The following is a 16,528-nucleotide window of genomic DNA, read 5'->3' on the forward strand; positions in this document are numbered from 1 at the left end:
TGCTGAAGCACATGTATAAACCTGAGCAGAATCTGCACATTCACATACCGAAGCACAAATATTCACTGGGAACAGTGGTCCTTTATTTTCATAAATAAACATTAATAAAGAGCAATGAAATAGTGCTTTTTAATACCTGGCATAAGAATCCCAGTGTATTCCCCTGCCACCGCCTGAGCAGCGCCCATTGGGCAGAACAGCACATCAGCTAAGACCTGCTCCTGCCCTCCACCTTAACATTATTTGCCAACTGCTCCTGGTTACATTAGGTCCCTCATCATTTCAAAACTAAGCCGTTTGCATTTTTAGTTAGAGCCAGTTCTGAAAAAAAGTTAAAATACTTCTCAAAAGCAAAGAATAGGCCTCTGGTATTTTGAATAAAAAATTATCTGTGATATTAATTCAAATTACACATTTTGGACTGAAGAATATGAAATTAACACTGTCTTGAAAATCAAGGTAGAAATTAATTACTTGAGTTAATTTCTTTGACCTTATCCTACAGTATAGTTGAGAGAAGAAAGCAGGCAAAAAACACTACTCACCCACTGTCATACCATCCATGTAACGCTTGATGATATCAAAGGAGTCTCTTAAATTTCCTTCTGTTATGTCAAATATGATATCTGCCTGGTTGGCCGGATATGTAGGTGTGATGGCACGGAGAAAAATAATCTCTGCAAGTAAAGAGTATCACAGAATGCACTGACAAGTATCTGAAAACATTACTGAAGAATCCAACAGAGTTTGGTCCAAAACGTCTTGTCCTCAAAGTTGGTGGAGGACATTCCCACTTGTCCTTTACCACTCCCAGTTTGTCCTTTAAAATGGAAAGGCAGAAGATCTAAGGGAAGCGAGGATTTGGATAGATTTATTTTCTCCTCCTATTTCCACCATCCAAGCGCCCTGAAGCAAAAACACTCTTACTTTTAAAATCCAAAAAGATGCTCTTAAAAAGCCAATCAGATTTCCAGCATGTACGCAAAGAGGACAACATCAAGGATCCACAGGCTGGGCTAAGAAAGGGACCAAACAGATAAACCTCTCCACTCTGATTCCCCTAGGCAGTTACACAAAGTATTGCCATTACAAATTAAAGAGTCCTTTGGAGTACTGGAGGCGGTGTTTAGGTTTAAAAATAAAAGTGAGATTATTTTCAAGTCCCTTGTGAGGGATGGAGGTATTATTACTCTCATTATTATCCTCACTCTACAGATGATGAAACTAGGCTTGGAGCTGTAAGAATTCACCTGAGGCCATGCACTGAATTACAGTTTACGTCTTCTGGGCTTCAGTAGTAATCTCAGATCACTAGGTCTCATCTCTTTTTATTAAAACACGAGGATGGACTGATGAGGTTTGGGAAGCATCCTGGGCCAAATCCTTAGCTCTGCTGCCAGTACACCTGGTGAAGCTGAAGGGGTGTGTATGGGAGCAGAAGTGGCCATGGGGCATTTCTCCATTCCTGGTGAAGCAGGGCCAGCCAAGGCCTGAAACAGGCCTGACAGAACCTACAGGAGCTCTACATCAGTGGTTAAATTGTTCCTGTTCGGGCAAGGACTGGGATGTCTCTTTCCCCACTCCAGCCTGGTGCAGAGGGGAAGAATCAGCTTTGGCTTTCATTTAGGACAACTTTCTGAAACAGCAAGTCTGAGACTGTGGGTACATCAGAAATGAGGATTTAGGGCCTTTAGAAACCCCTACAAAATAACCTTTCTTACATCCATGCCCTTCTCTCTGTGTCTGTGCCACTCAGTAAGGTGCTGAGAGCAGCAGGGCTGCAGGCAGTCATCCCACTGATGGATGCATTGCCAGAAAATTCATACAAATGGCAAGGAGCAAAAACTGGCTCTCGATCTGTAAGTTTTTCGTTTTTATGTGAACTAAGAAAGTGAGTGTGATCCTTATGAAACTCCGGGACTTACAAATTCTCAGGTACTGCAGAGGACAGCCACTCACTTGGGTGCTTTTTAAAATTCTTGTCTTAAAAACTTTCTGCCCTGTCTTTGGAATTTCTCTTCCTTTAATCTATAACAAACAACACTTTGTTCATAGGTCAAAAATCAGCCAGTCACAGATCATATACTCAATATAATTTATTTTGTGATTAATATCTTCATGTAAGGTTTTTATTCTTGGAACAAGTCACCTGTCAGTTGCAAACAACTGGTCATAGACAGATGAGAGAAATATATTGAGTACCTTGTTTATACAGCAAAACCTACAAACAAGGGAAGAAAAAATGTCATGGGGCATATGACTATTGTGTGAGTAAATGTGGTACGTGGGAATTCAGAGTCAGTATTTCCTTAGACTGGGAAGCGGTATGAGTTAGAGATCAGAATTATTTTCTTTCCTCCGTAAAATTAAAACTCCTGGATATCCAAGGTTTTAATTAAATGAATAGTACCCTATAATTTGGAGCTGTGCAAACATTTACTGCACCGGTAGCGAGTCTGGCTTTAGGCAAGGATTTCCGGTGGAGGTTTTATATATTGTAGTCTATTAAATGGAACAAGGAACAAACCACTTACCTTCGGGTCTTGTAAATTCTCTGAACGTGGGCAGTGAAATGACAGTGTGGGAAATTGTGTGGACTGGATCCAGCAGACAGCTGACATCATTTGGTCGACAAGACTTAATGCAACGGATGGTATCTGTCTTTTCTAGTCTGACACTAAGAGAAACCAAAAAGAGATTCATATATAGACTGAATATTAAATACTTTGTGTTTTGCAATCTAGGGAGCTAGAAACTGTAGTTGATATAAGCGTTGATTCTTCATCTCACAAACTTAGACAAATGCATATCATCAGAACTTTATGACCCCTGAAGAACTTGGTTTGGCTCAGACTTGCAGTCAAAACCCCCTCAAACCCAGTTTTTCAAGCCAGGCATGTGAAAACAAGGAGAACTGTAGTGCCCAAGATGCCATGCAATGTCCCTTTCCAAGGACAAACAGGACCAAACAATGAGACCCATACCCTCAGCTGGCCTGGTCTCAGCAATTTCAGTGGAGCCACATTTACTTGCACAAGCCTTTTTTACTCAGTCATATAAAGCAGACAGAATCGTTTCCATTTTAGAAAAATCTGGCATAAATATGTAAAGGGCCAACTTTCATGATTTTCAGTGTAGCAAGGGCCAGAAGAGCCTTTTTAAAGTCTGTTTTTTCATACCCTCCCTTTCCATCTGAGAGAACTGAGAAAACAGAGGAATGGAAACAACGGGAGGAAAAAAGTTAACCACATTATTTAAAACCTCAAAGGTTGAATTCTGAGTTTGGGGAAATGGTAAGGGTCATTTCATATTCCATCTCAACCAGCTGCTCATTCAGCCTTGAAAGTCTATTAAAAAGTTAAATGACTTCTCACCCTTGTCCACTAGAGTGAATTTAAAGTCACTTACAGTTCAAGAACTTCACACAATGCACGCTCTGTGTTCATGAGAGATGAAAGAACTGTGCTAGGACTTAAAATGTGACTAAGCCACACAAATGATGTCAACTTTGACCTGCCCATTTCTACATATTTCTAAGTGGAAAAAGAAAATACTGCAGTGTCAGAGGGGGGGAATTAAAAGATTAAAAGTGAGAAAAAATTACTGAGTTAAAGGGAAACAAAAAAAGGAAAGATTTAGTTTGTTATGTACCTCTAAAAACAAACAGTTCTTGCTCTTTTCAAACGTGTGATTCCAGTCCAAACCATCTTTTTTCAGGTGTTTATGGCTTTATTAATAATCAATATATCAGTAACATCTTATTACATGCTCTCTACCTCTGCTCATCAAAGAAAATTAAGCGAAACATGTTGATACTGTATGAAGCTAAAATAAGGGGAAAACACGAATCAACATCAAGGAACACATGCTTCAACAGATGCGAACTGGCACAGTCCACCGGGAGGCAACAGAGCTGAGTTAATAAACACCAGCTGAGCCTGGTATTCACACCCTGTACTCGATGCTTTGACACTGGCCAGGAGATACAGGCCAGAAGAGACCTTTTACTTCCCGCCATTATCTGTGTACAAAATCTTGTCATTTCCTAGACACCTCACTTATGAACAGTAGCTTGCATGACTTATTTTGGGACATTATTACTGATGAAGTACTGTTAGAATACATAGAACATCCTACATTTCTGTAGCTGTATTTAGATAATAGAATTTGTATGCAAAAAACATTGTGGTGGGAATGTCTCAGGCATTCAGTAATGGTTTGCTTTTGCTTCTTCCTGGGAATAAAAGGGAGCTTTACTCTCAACTTCAGCTGGAACAAAAGGCAAATACAAATATTTCTGAAATTCTTAGCCAATAAAGCCATAATTTTGTGTAAGATGAAGTCCTAAGCAAGATTTGTATTCATGATTCTCACCTGTGAAATAAAGCCTTCTGACATGACTTTGGTACAGATCAGAGGATCTCAATGGTCACAAGTGAATTGTGTTAGTTCTCATCAAAACTGAGTTCTAGATCCATCCAGCTCATAACCACATGTGTGAAAGATGTCTGTGTCCATTCTACTTTGCACCTTTTGTCTCTCCTCTTACAAATCCCACTAACCTTTTTTTTTTTTTTTGCATGCTCTGTCCACACTGCTAAACGGGAATTTGTTTTTTCATTATACTCACTCTCTGATCTCCTTTCTTTTGCTACCCCTGCTAATTGCCTCATGCCAGCATATCCAAAGTGCAGTCGATAACATTTTGTTCTCTCACTGCTTCATCTCCAAACTGGAATAACTTCTTTCACAACTAACATCTATTTAAAATCCTGATATTTGCTATAAATTATATGCTCTGTTCTCATAATACTTTATAATTTTGTCCTTACACATCACCTTTGGATTTCATCTTCTGATTAGCTGATATTTTTCTTTTTGCTCATGTTCTCCTACAATGGGGACTGTGACTGACAAAAGTTTCTTCCACGGTGCTGAGAATTTTTTTACTTGAACCTTTCCTTCAAGTTTTCTGCCTCTAGCACGAATTACAGGTTTGGAGCTGATCTTTCCGCTAGGCATTTTCATTGAAAGAGAAGAAAGTAAAGAAACAGCTGAGTTGCTTTGATTATTTCCTAAGTGTAATTTTTTCTTTCTTCTAGGGTCCTGGTACAATTCCTTTTCATATTCTCTGTTAGATTCAGTGAGTAAGTTCTTTGGACTGGGAGCTGTGATTTCATTTTCATTTGGAAAATATAAATAGCACTATGTAATTACATATGTGCTCCTGAAAGTCCCAGTGACACTGCAGCATTCAAGCATTTAACACAGGGGAATGTGAGCTCTGTGCTCTTGAATTCCTTGCTAAATACAATTAATGTGGTAGCATTTTACAACACAGAGGGCCAAGTTCTCAAACCCTCTTCTTTTTCTGCCAAAAAAAAAATATATTAATGTTTGCAAAAATGAAGTTTATTTTTGAATATTTATCCTACTTCATTATGGCCTCATAATGAACTGTTAGCCAGAGGGCATTTACATATAAGCATCTTCTGCAGCAGTAATAAACCCCATCAGCTCAAGTAGCATGGGCTTGTGTTCTCAGTATTTAAACCTGGGACTCCATCCCCACTGGCAACTTCTGGCAGCTTTTATAAGGATGTGTCAACAGGCTTATTAAACACTGGCATTTCTTATGAGACTTGAACTCCTGTCAGCCAGCTGGGATAAACTTTGCCTTGGGGAGCATGTAATTCTCTGGCAGAGTGCTGCGATCATCCCCTGATCCAGGCGTTGGCTGATGATGAGTTGAGAGCCTGCAGCTTCCAGCTAATGGAGTAATTCCTTGTGCTCAGGTGATTAATGCTTGTGATCTTGGTTTAGAAGGTTCCCAGTTTCTACCCTTGTACCCTGACTGTGCTGTCAGCACTTACATTGTGAGGTATTTTTTCTATAGGATGCATTCACATGGAATATTCCCTGTTCTTCTACAGAATGACTGTTCTGCCTGTGTAATGAGCAGCAGATAACTGAGCCCAGGGTGGTGTTGAACATTAATTTTTGGATCATACCTCTGGGACTGAGCTTCTAATATTTATCAACATGAGGATTGTTGTAATTAAATCCTCTTCCAGCTCAGAAAAAAAAAAAAAGAATTCCAAAGAAATTCCAGTTTTATTGTCTACATTATTCTTGACTGCCTAGAAATAAACAAAGAAAGGCAAATAAAGGAAGAAAGATTTGGATATTGGAATTCTGACCGACTTTTCAGGGCACCTATGGTTTGGATTGATGGTGGTTGTGGGTAAAGTCTTTAATGTTCAAAATTTATCAGCTTTAATATGAAAGCTGGAGAGACAAAAGTGTTATGAGACAAATCAAGTATCTTTTTCAAATGTTCCTATAGATGGTAACATTTCAAGATATAGCCTGTGAAACAGAAAGGAGCTCTCTGCTATTAGCTGAATGCTGTTATGAAGTTGATTGCTGTTCTGCTGTCATTAGTTTTTCCATTCAGCAAAAATTCCACAGAAAAAAAGATTAAATATCTCTCAAATAAATGTTCTTTAGAGGAGATTCGCTTTTGTACAATCCTTAGAACTGGGATCTGTCCCTGGTGAAAATCAGCATTAACTCACGGGATACAACAGAGCAACGATAAATAGGACAGCTTGAGAATCTGGCTGCACATTTTTATACTGACATGCGCTGGGGCACCTCAGGGGTCCTAAGGGTCCAAGTTATGCCCTTTTAACAGATTTTCAGAAAATTTGCCCCATAAGTGATGAAATTTTCTAGAGATGTCTCAGTTGAGACAGCTCAAAATAGGTAACTATTTCCTCTGGAAAATTTAGACCTAAACATATGTAACTGTGTACAATCAGATGACTCCCCTACTGTGTGAAGTGAATTTACAGCTTTCAGTCCTCAGTATGTTCAGCTAATGAACTCTTAGACACCAACTTCTGCTTTGTATAATGATGCAGAGTACACAGAATAATCTCCATGAATTAAGATGTTCAGTTACAGGAGAAAGTGGAAAACTGTAATGATGATGGCAAATAAAATGCAAGTGCAGCATGCAACAGATGAACTAAAACTTTATTAAAATTGGGGGGAAAGCTACTCTTGGAAGGAAAAGAGTAGCCAATGATGACTGTAAATTAGGGATCAAAGCTGTGCAGAGACAAAGATAAAAAGTTTGGCAATAGATGTGTTGACAGTTCCATGGCGGGAAAGTTGCATTTGAATTGTCAGAAGAAGATCTCTGGGCTCTGTGATTTGACGCTGCATGACCACAAGGCCACTGTGGTTGTTCACTTTTTTTGTGGTGAAAAACCCCTCCTGGTTCCCGCTGATGATGGACAGCTGAATTTTATCCCCAGGGACAGCATTAGAAGGACCCATGCGGAAAATGTCGGTGGGTACTTGAATGTTGGTAGGAAAAGAGAGGTGATAGTAGGTTATTCTCAGAGGCAGGCTCTGGCACTCCTTATTTTCATTACAAGGCAAGCGCTCACAGCGACTGCAAGAAAAGTGAGAACACAAGACAAGAGGAAGGTTAGTGCACATTTAGCAAGTGGGAGGGGAGAGCAAGGGCAGTGGGGGTGGGAAAAGATAGGCTGACTTGCATCCTGTATCCATTCTTCAGCCTGGCACCTCACTCATATTGCAAATGGACATGTATTCAATAAGGATGAACTTGCCTGCAGCTGGAGCTTTGGGAGAAGCGTTGCCATTGTCAGAAGTGTTGCCCTTGCTCTGCACGCACAGATGGATCAAGTCTGGCACCTCAGCAGGGGTGAGAGTTTATTTGCATTTACGTCAGCCAAGCTCTCCTAGGGAAAACACTGGCACTTTTTTCCCCTCCAAGTTTTATTCTTTTGCCGGTTGGACATATGTTCAGTAAAGGAAGAGATTCTAAGTGGTTAGGGAGTTGTCTGTGTCCTACTTGGGATGTCTGGCTGTATTTTTAGACTGAGTAAAGTATTCTGAAAACCATGAATTTCCAAGGAGTTGGTCTCTGAAGACGGACTTTTTCTTGCTGATACAGCACAGTATTCCTCTGTACTATCAGGAGAACCAACCTGAGTCAGTCTAACACCCATCTAGGCAAGCCCTGAAAACAAGATCCAATGGTCTGATGTCTCCAGCACGTGTCCTACACATTCAGTCCCCTCTTACATAGTCCTAAGTCATGGGAATGATTCTGGTGAGAGAGGAATTTGCCTTCTGCTCTTTCATTCCCTTAGCACTGTGTCCCAGTGAAAATCCAGAGCACTAGCAAGAGATCACCCATACAGGCTGGCAGGGAAAAACAAACCTCTACATTAGCAGTCATGTGTTTTGTTCCTAAGAGAAGTGATCTCTGTCCAGAAAAATACGGTAGACAGCTATGGACATCCAAGTCACTGCTGTTAAAGAGTGTTACAGTTTACCAGCATATTAATGAAGATCTGACAAGTCATGGTACCTGGTGGGTTTGAGAAGTGTGTAAAGGATTGCAAACTGGGTAAGTTCGTATGCATTTCCGATTAAAGATATGCCCAAGTCACCACAGAGGTATCAAAACATCCTTTCAGGCAGGTATGTGGAAGTGAAGGTAGACAATGATGATCTCAGCTGGATGATAACTGTAAAATTTCGTTATGATCAGGTTGAGCATTTAGCTCCAAACTTGCCTCGTGCAAAACTAAAAATCAATTAAATTGTGTGCAAAAGTCTCTCCACTCCAAGCAGTATTTGGTCCATAGGTTGAAGTTTGGAAACTAAACAATTTGCTTCCTTACCAAGAAATGCTCCAGCACAAAAGCATGATTTGCTTCTTACCACCTCAAGTAAATCTTAATGTCCATTTCATTATTTTATTTTGACATGAGTTTGAGCTCCTATCAGGAGTATCTGCTACCAAAAGAACTGTGGTTCATAAGCGAGCCCCACTTTGTTGCCAATGCATGGTGATCTGAATTCCAGGAACTTCTCATTATATGCAAAATCAGCTCTTTCAAAAAGACTAATTAAAAGTACCCCCAATTCTTCAATTAATGTGTTTTCTTTTAATACTACCTGCAAACAAAAAGTAGTTCTTTGAAGCAATTCTTTGAAGATTTAAAGGCGTTCTTAATTTTATTCATGTGTTTAAAGATCACATGCAAGTCCTCACAGGATGGACGACTAATTAGGTGTGGATACTCTTGAAGTATTTCCAGGTATGGAGAGTTCTGCATTCTCTTCTGAAATGTCACTAATAACTCCACTAAGGAGAATGACTTGGTGTTGTTGAAATGAGGCTACTTGGTTTTGCTGAAATCGTGGAGCAAGTTGAGACAGTTCATTCCATAGTTGGAAAGGTTTTCTTCAAATACAACTTCTTAGAAGCATGTACATGCTTATGAGCACTTACACTCTCAGAAAGATGCTCTCCCTTATTGTTTTATAAAAGTAAAATACATTTTTAAATTATGGCCAGAATTTTTTAAGAGAACAAAAAAACAAAGCTTCCAGCTTTTGAAGACTTGAAAAAGGATGTTCTGCTGATTCAGAAAGTTATTTGTGAAGATAGATGCGCCTGCGGCTAGGAACTAAAATAATTCAAAATTCGTCATCTTTTATCACATGCTTTGCTGGTATACACTGCATGCTGTACTGTAGGTTCAGTTAATGTGCAATAATTGTTCCATCAAATAACCACAAAGAGAGATAGCAAATATTACTGCTTTCAAGAACCAGAGTTCATTCCGGGGTCACGTGCCGCAAAGGCAAGAAGCAAAGAGCATTTCAACCGCAGTGTATTCTCTAGGCATTCAGTGGGCAGCAGGAAATCACATGGAGGGGGAATGCAGCAAGCTGCTGCTAACAAGGGAATAGCCCAAGCCCTGGGTGCTGCCCAGCTCCATGGCTCCTTGGGACAGGTGAGCTGCCTGTAGAGCTCCTGTGTCCTGCCACCACTCTGTGAGCCATAGGACAGAGCCAAGGGGCCCAGCAGGAGAGGGGAGTGCTGAGGAGGCAGAAAGTCCTACCAGAGAAAACCAGCCTGGAGCCCAGGGGCAGTTGCATATGTCTTTGCAAACCTCCAAAATCAGGTGCATGGGCTACAAAAGTAAGTGTATACTGCTGCTAATTGCTTATTCCTGAATTTAAATACAGTTATTTTAGCTCACTTACTACTCTGTTCTTTTATGTTTATTTATGTGGCTGAGATATTGGTTTCAAAGAATTACTCCCAGTTTGAATTTCATGTGCCAAACACTGATAAAAGAAAACTAAAAAACTAAAAGGATTCCATTTGTAGATAATAAACATAACATTTTGTAATAGAAAAACAGGGAAAAAATATTTTGGGCCTTCCCTCACTTTAATTTCTGAGTCAGGTTTTCACTACATTGTGCTTAAAGGAGTTGAGTGATATACAACAACTCCTCATGTACTGAGGGAAAACGAACTTTTATTAGCAAAATTTATGGCTTTGTGATTTACTTCCTATAGGGAAACCAGCTCAACATGCTGAACAACCAACCAAGTTTTATTAGTGAACTACACACTCACTATACATTCTATGCTGTAGATTTCCAGAGCTGTAACAATCTTCCAGGCCTCCTAGAATATATTCCACTGCAAAGGCTCGCTCATGCTATCATTGGCGTGCACTTCTTTTCAGCAGGTTGCACCACACCATGAGGTCCAAGTGAGCCGTTGCCACACCATGGATCTCAACACTGATGCTGCTAATGATCAGCTGTGCAGGGAAGGTGGTTTTGTCTTTAACAGACCAGAACTTAAAGGGAATGAAACCAACTGATGGTTGGTCTTCATGGACAATTCTTAACCAGAGAAGAATCTGGAGCCCTGCTTCAGGCAAGAAAACAGGATACAGCAGAGTAGTAGAGAGGATGGAACAGCACACTGTATGCTCCTCCTGTCTGGAGATGGGAAGTCTCTAGGACATTTCAAGATGTAGAGGAGACAGAACTACCTTCTCTTTGCCCTCAGCACTGAGCCTTTATGTCCTATCCTTGTCTCCTTCATCCGTCTTTTCTAATCTAGTTTCTTTTTCTTATTCCCTTTCCTAGCCTATGACCCTTGCTGCTCACACAAATATTTGGCATCAGGACTGTCTACTCAGCCAGTGCCAATCCTCCTCTTCTTGCTTCATTCTCTCCTGGCTGACACTTAGTTCTCTCAGTTTCTACCTCACAGCCCAAGACCTGAAGCACAGATCCTTTCCCTCAGGATCTTTGTGCAGCCATCGCAAATTATTCCTTCCTCTGATGGTCCTCATCCAAATCTGGAATAGAATCATAGGATCATTAAGGATGGAAAATACCTCCAAGACCATTGAGTCCAACCTGTGACCAAGCCCCACCTTGTCACCCAGACCAGAGCACTGAGTGCCATTGTCCAGGCGTTCCTTGGACACCTCCAGGAATGGAGACTCCACCACCTCCCTGGGCAGCCCCTTCCAATGCCTGACCACCATTTCAGTGCAGAAATTTTCCTGATGTCCTCTTGTCTTGTCACTAGTTCCCTGGAATCAATCACCCTTGACCATAAGGTCCTGACCCCTGTGATTGTTTTCCCCTTTCTAGTTTTACCCCATTTTACCTGCTACCCCTGAAGCATCTCCAAGACTCATTCTCCTCACCTTGACATGCCTTCAGATCCTTCCCTCCCTACATTCAGCCTCCTTATCTCAAAGTATGCATTTTCTTCTTACCAAGTTGACTCCTCTCTCACCCATGCTAGAAACAGCTCACTTATCCACGGAGTTGGGGTTGTCCAGGCAGGCAGTACCTGGCCCAGGACAGACAGACTGGGCTCCTCTCCTGTGGCTTTATGTGGGAGCAGGCTCAGACGGTCTGTGGAGTTGGACCTGCATGTCTCAGACTGCTGTGAAGAGCAATAAGAAGCTCAGGACCACTAAATCAGAAGGAAACTCTTTGTTGCTGGAAGAAAAAGACCTCTCTACTAATAGGAAGAATTAAATTGCAGTGAGGCAGATAGCCAAACACAAAGACAGATTGCTATGAAATCTTTATCATTCAAGGACTTGAAGCAAAAGTTAAAGAACTCTCAGAAATACTCCAGGTACATCTGAGTCTAGTTTGGCATACAGGAGGGGATTAAGTTTACCCATCAAGGTCTCCATTTCCTAACGCTTATGGAAAAAAAAGGCTGAATGCAATTTTACAAAGTTTGTAATTTCAAAAGTTTCAGAGGATTTTGGTAAGGATGACAAAAAAGTGCAAAAGCAATTTCCTAACAAATTTCAGATCTCTGCTCCATAACATGACAGCAAACTATTAAAATAAATTTAAAAAACAAAATCACAAAAATGTCTTTAAGACACACAAACCAGTGTGCTCTTCTCTACACTTGTTCTTTGGCTGAAATTTGCCAAAACTTGAGCCTGAGTCAGATACCTGGCATGTAAAATTTCAGCCATTGATGACAATTTGGCAAATTTTAAGGAGTTAAAAACACGTCCTAATAATGATAAGCACCAGGCAACCTTAATAATATGGAGACATGTCTAGAAAACAGAAATACTTCCCCATTTGGCTCAATGCAGGACACATGTCTGACATGTTGCTACAAATGCTTCTTTATCTTTTCTTCTATTTTTCTTGGGTTAAATATTACAAATGTTAAGACTTCAATGCCGTATAAAGAGAAGTTAATTGTTATGCAATTTGAAAACAAAAACTGTTTGGCAAGGCAGTGTAGCAAGTTAAGTTCTATTATGAGAAGCAGTAGATCTTATCTACCCTGGGAAAAATACCAAGCCTATAGACTGATCAATGAAAAACAAAAAGCAGAATTTAAGTAAAAGATAAGGCCTTCAATAAAATTGTTACCATTAAGATCAGGCCAGGCATTTTGCTGTCTTTGGGGAAGATAACACAGACTGTTTCCTCTTGGAGCTTAGAATATCTAAACAGCATCCTGAGGTTTCAGCCCATAGCCTGGGACGATACTGCAATTAATTTACCTGATGGCAATCACCACTGCAACAGCCACCACGCAAAAACCTCTGCTTTAAAGGTATTGGGTAAAGAAGCTTCTGGATCACTGTGTGCTGTTGCCTGTACATAAGGATTTTAAGGAAAAATAAGAATAAAGAAACTTGGATTTACAGGACTAAGGCTTATTAAATCATAGCTATTCCAAAGAAAGCAATGGGGAACAGGGTAAAAAAAATTCCTGAGGTGGCAACTTGAGGGGAATGGAAAAATACATTGTTTTTCTTACTATGTGCCAAGTTGGTAAAACTGGAATGTGTTTTGAATAAAAAGGAGAGAAAAAATGGTATCTGTACTAGATGTGATGTTATAAGAAGCCAACTACTTTGATTTTAGAGCCTGTGTGAAAAAGCAATTTAAGGTCCTTATCACACAGAATGTAACAAAGATATGCTGGCTATCAGCCCTGCTGGGGTATATATGCAAAACTAAATCAGTCAAGAAGATGCAAAGTAGTTTGGATATAAAAAGGGTGCTAAAGAGCTGTCTTATGAAATTGCTGCCCAGTGAGTGCCAGGTAATCCCACCCATAAATCCTGATTCCGGCACTTTGGTACAACATTCATATCCTGGCTAAGTATGAGAGAGCCTCTGGAACCCACATTTGTCAATGGTAATAATGAACTCACATTCTCTTTGCTTTATGCAAACATGTTTTCAACAATACATTTAGTAACTATCTGTAGCTGTTAAGAGGAGAAAACCTAATATATCCAATGAGATAATAACTCAAGGAATTTAAATAATTAGCATTTCACTGAGCAGCTGCAGGATTTGTGTCTGACTCATAGCCTAATTATAGCCCAAGCACATCAGAAGGATCTCGCCCTATGAGTAGGTCTGACTTAGGCTGAGACAGCCATTACAGAGCCCAACAACCCAGACACAGAAAAACAATTCAAACATTCTACTGCTTTCCCAAAAGATCCCATATAGCTCAAATAGCCATTAAAGTCAAATACAGATAAGAAAGAAGAACAAATGGAATGTGTGTACGATGTGTATTTTATAAATTGAACTCTGCAACGCAGGAATGTCCATAAAAGTAGAAATCTGCTGATTCTGCCTAGTGGCCCATTGCACATTACACATTTTTTAAAATTAGAAAACAAATGAACCCGCAGTATTACAAATAAAGAGAACATCTCCATCATGAGGCACTGCTTGGTCATTGATGTGACAAATATAATTTAAAATTTAATTCCTATTGCCCTTCCCAGAACACAAGCATATTTTATAAATAGCTGGGTTTACACCATGAACTTCCTCTCCAGCATTCTGATCAAATACATCTGCTGTGCCACTTATACGGCATTTCAAAGACTAAGGCTTAAATGCAAAATAACTAATCCCCACAAAATCCCTGAGATGGAGATCAGCATTAGCTTCATTCTACAGAGGAGGCACAGAGTACTCAGTTCTGTCTAACAGATGGTGGCCATACCAACGCTGACTGGGAAAAGCAAGAGTGGGCTGATATCAAATGTGATTTGTCAGCTTTCCTCCCTGGCTGGTGGAACACATTTACCTGAGTACAGGGCACATGAGGGGACCATGAAGCAGCCTTTGGAAGAATTGCTGGAGTACAGGGTGGCCAGAAAGCCACAGGCAGGAGGCAAAGCATCACCTTCATTAGCCATAAACTCAGCTACCCAACTGAGAATTTGCAACTTCTCCACTCTGCTGACACCATTTGATGGGTATAAAAGAGCTGCCAGTTGCCCCTCCTCCCAGAGCTGTCCCCTATTTTCTACACCAGAATGCATACTGTCTCTGAGCTAGGTTAGTGACACAATTATGAGCTGCAGCTAACATATCACCCCTGCTAGGGCTCCCAGGTTTTCTAATACAGGTGAAAATTGGGTACAAATTGAAAGAGGGGAGATTTACATAAGATAATTTGTAGAAATTTTTTACTGTGAGGGTGGTGAGGACACTGGAACAGGTTGTCCAGGGAGGTGGATGCCCCAGCCTGGCAGTGCTCAAGGCCAGGTTGGATATCGCCTTGAGCAAGCTGGTCTAGTGGGACATGTTCCTGCACATGGCAGAGAGGGTTGGGACTAGATGATTTTTAAGGTCCATTATAACCCCTTAATATTCTATGATTCAATTATATGGTACTAAATATAAGACATTCTTGCAATGCTTTGCAACAGCACAGATGAGAATTCAGAGAGGGAGCTAAAAAGAACCCTTTGGCTGAAGTGTGAAAGTAAGGAAAGACTATGTGTGATTCTGAAATAAAAGCCAGGGATTTCAAAGCTGAATGTAGCCCTCCTATCAGGCTGCCTGCAAGGAAGCCAGACAGAGAGTATCTGCTCATGGCTCTGGGGAACATTATGGTGCAAACCACTCACACATGGCACTTTTTAAGGGAGCATTTTTTTCTTAGAAAGAGGAGCATGAGAAAGACACCAGATCTGTGTGTGAAAAACATAGGGTAGGCCTGCCAACAGAATACATTTGCTAGAAACTGCTCTGTGTTCAGTCAGCAGTGGCATGACATAAGGAGATCCTGTCACCAAAAAACTGCTTGACCTTGAAAAAGAAGGTACTTACGTATCTCCTGACTTGCGGTAATTCTCCGGACATTCCAAAGACAGGCAGCGAAAGCCACCCTGGATGTTAAAGCAGGTCTCATTGAAAGAGCAGTTGTGGCTTTCTGCAACACACTCATCGATATCTGCCAAATGGAAACAGGGGAGTGGATTAAACACATGCTTTTCCTCTACTTGCAGGTGCCAGACAATGACAGTATTCTATTAGATACTACAGAACATGGGGTGCAATTAAACATTACTACAGGATTGCAAGGGCAGGGCAGAAGAACAAAAAAGAAGAACCTTAACCCAACCAACTGGCAAGAAGAAGAAAAGGAAGAGCAGCAGTGCCACTAAGTGGACATGACCTCAATATTTACTGGCATGTTTACAGTAGGATATTTCCTTTTAATGGCTAAACTAACTCATAGCATTTCACCATTGGAATTTTCATCATAAGAATTTTTTATATTTGATAATGTTTTTAAAAGTATTCTCTACTGAATTACTTTATAATGGAAATTTCCTGTATATTTATTATAAAAGACTGGTTTCTTCAGATATCTGGCTGAGGTCTACTGCTTTACCTATAATGTCGTAGGAAAGGCGTTTTTTAAATACAAAAACTGCTAGAACTTGTCAGAAGTCCACAAACAAGTGAGGTCTCCCTGCAGTTACTGAACTCACCTTGGCAATTGCGTGCATTAGGTGCCAGCCTGTACCCAGTGGAGGGACAAGTACATTGAAAGCTCCCAGGAATATTAATACATCGAAAGGAACAGATATGTCCTCCAGTAGGCAAAGCACATTCATCAATATCTGCAAGAAAAAAACACCACGAATTTACTATGTGTTCATGACATTCAACCCAGTGCACATGTACTGTGCTCCTGCTATGAGCTTCAAACACAATTTGATGATTCTAATTTCTGGGCAATGAAGAAGATCATCAGATAGGTGTGGCTTTAGCCAATGACATCTAAATAGCAAAGATTTTCAGGAGTAAATGGAACTCTGAAGAAAATGAAA

The 16,528-nt window shown here is 40.4% G+C and overlaps 1 protein-coding gene across 2 annotated transcripts in view; it reads right to left on the bottom strand.

The window, feature by feature from the left end:
- Positions 1-16,528, bottom strand: part of FBLN1 (fibulin 1) — a 77,528-nt gene that overhangs the window by 18,844 nt on the left and 42,156 nt on the right. The window contains exons 13-16 of one of the 2 annotated variants that reach the window (XM_017730556.1): positions 16,187-16,318; positions 15,519-15,642; positions 2,535-2,677; positions 546-677 (exon numbers count right to left, since the gene is read on the bottom strand). In XM_017730556.1, the coding sequence (XP_017586045.1) occupies positions 546-677; positions 2,535-2,677; positions 15,519-15,642; positions 16,187-16,318 (531 nt within the window). Of the gene's footprint in view, positions 1-545; positions 678-2,534; positions 2,678-7,020; positions 7,466-15,518; positions 15,643-16,186; positions 16,319-16,528 lie in introns of those variants that run through there. The other variant, XM_017730557.1, reaches the window with a different exon arrangement.

This window comes from Corvus brachyrhynchos, unplaced genomic scaffold (genome assembly GCF_000691975.1).
Source record: "Corvus brachyrhynchos isolate BGI_N302 unplaced genomic scaffold, ASM69197v1 scaffold523, whole genome shotgun sequence".
Classification (NCBI taxonomy): domain Eukaryota; kingdom Metazoa; phylum Chordata; class Aves; order Passeriformes; family Corvidae; genus Corvus; species Corvus brachyrhynchos.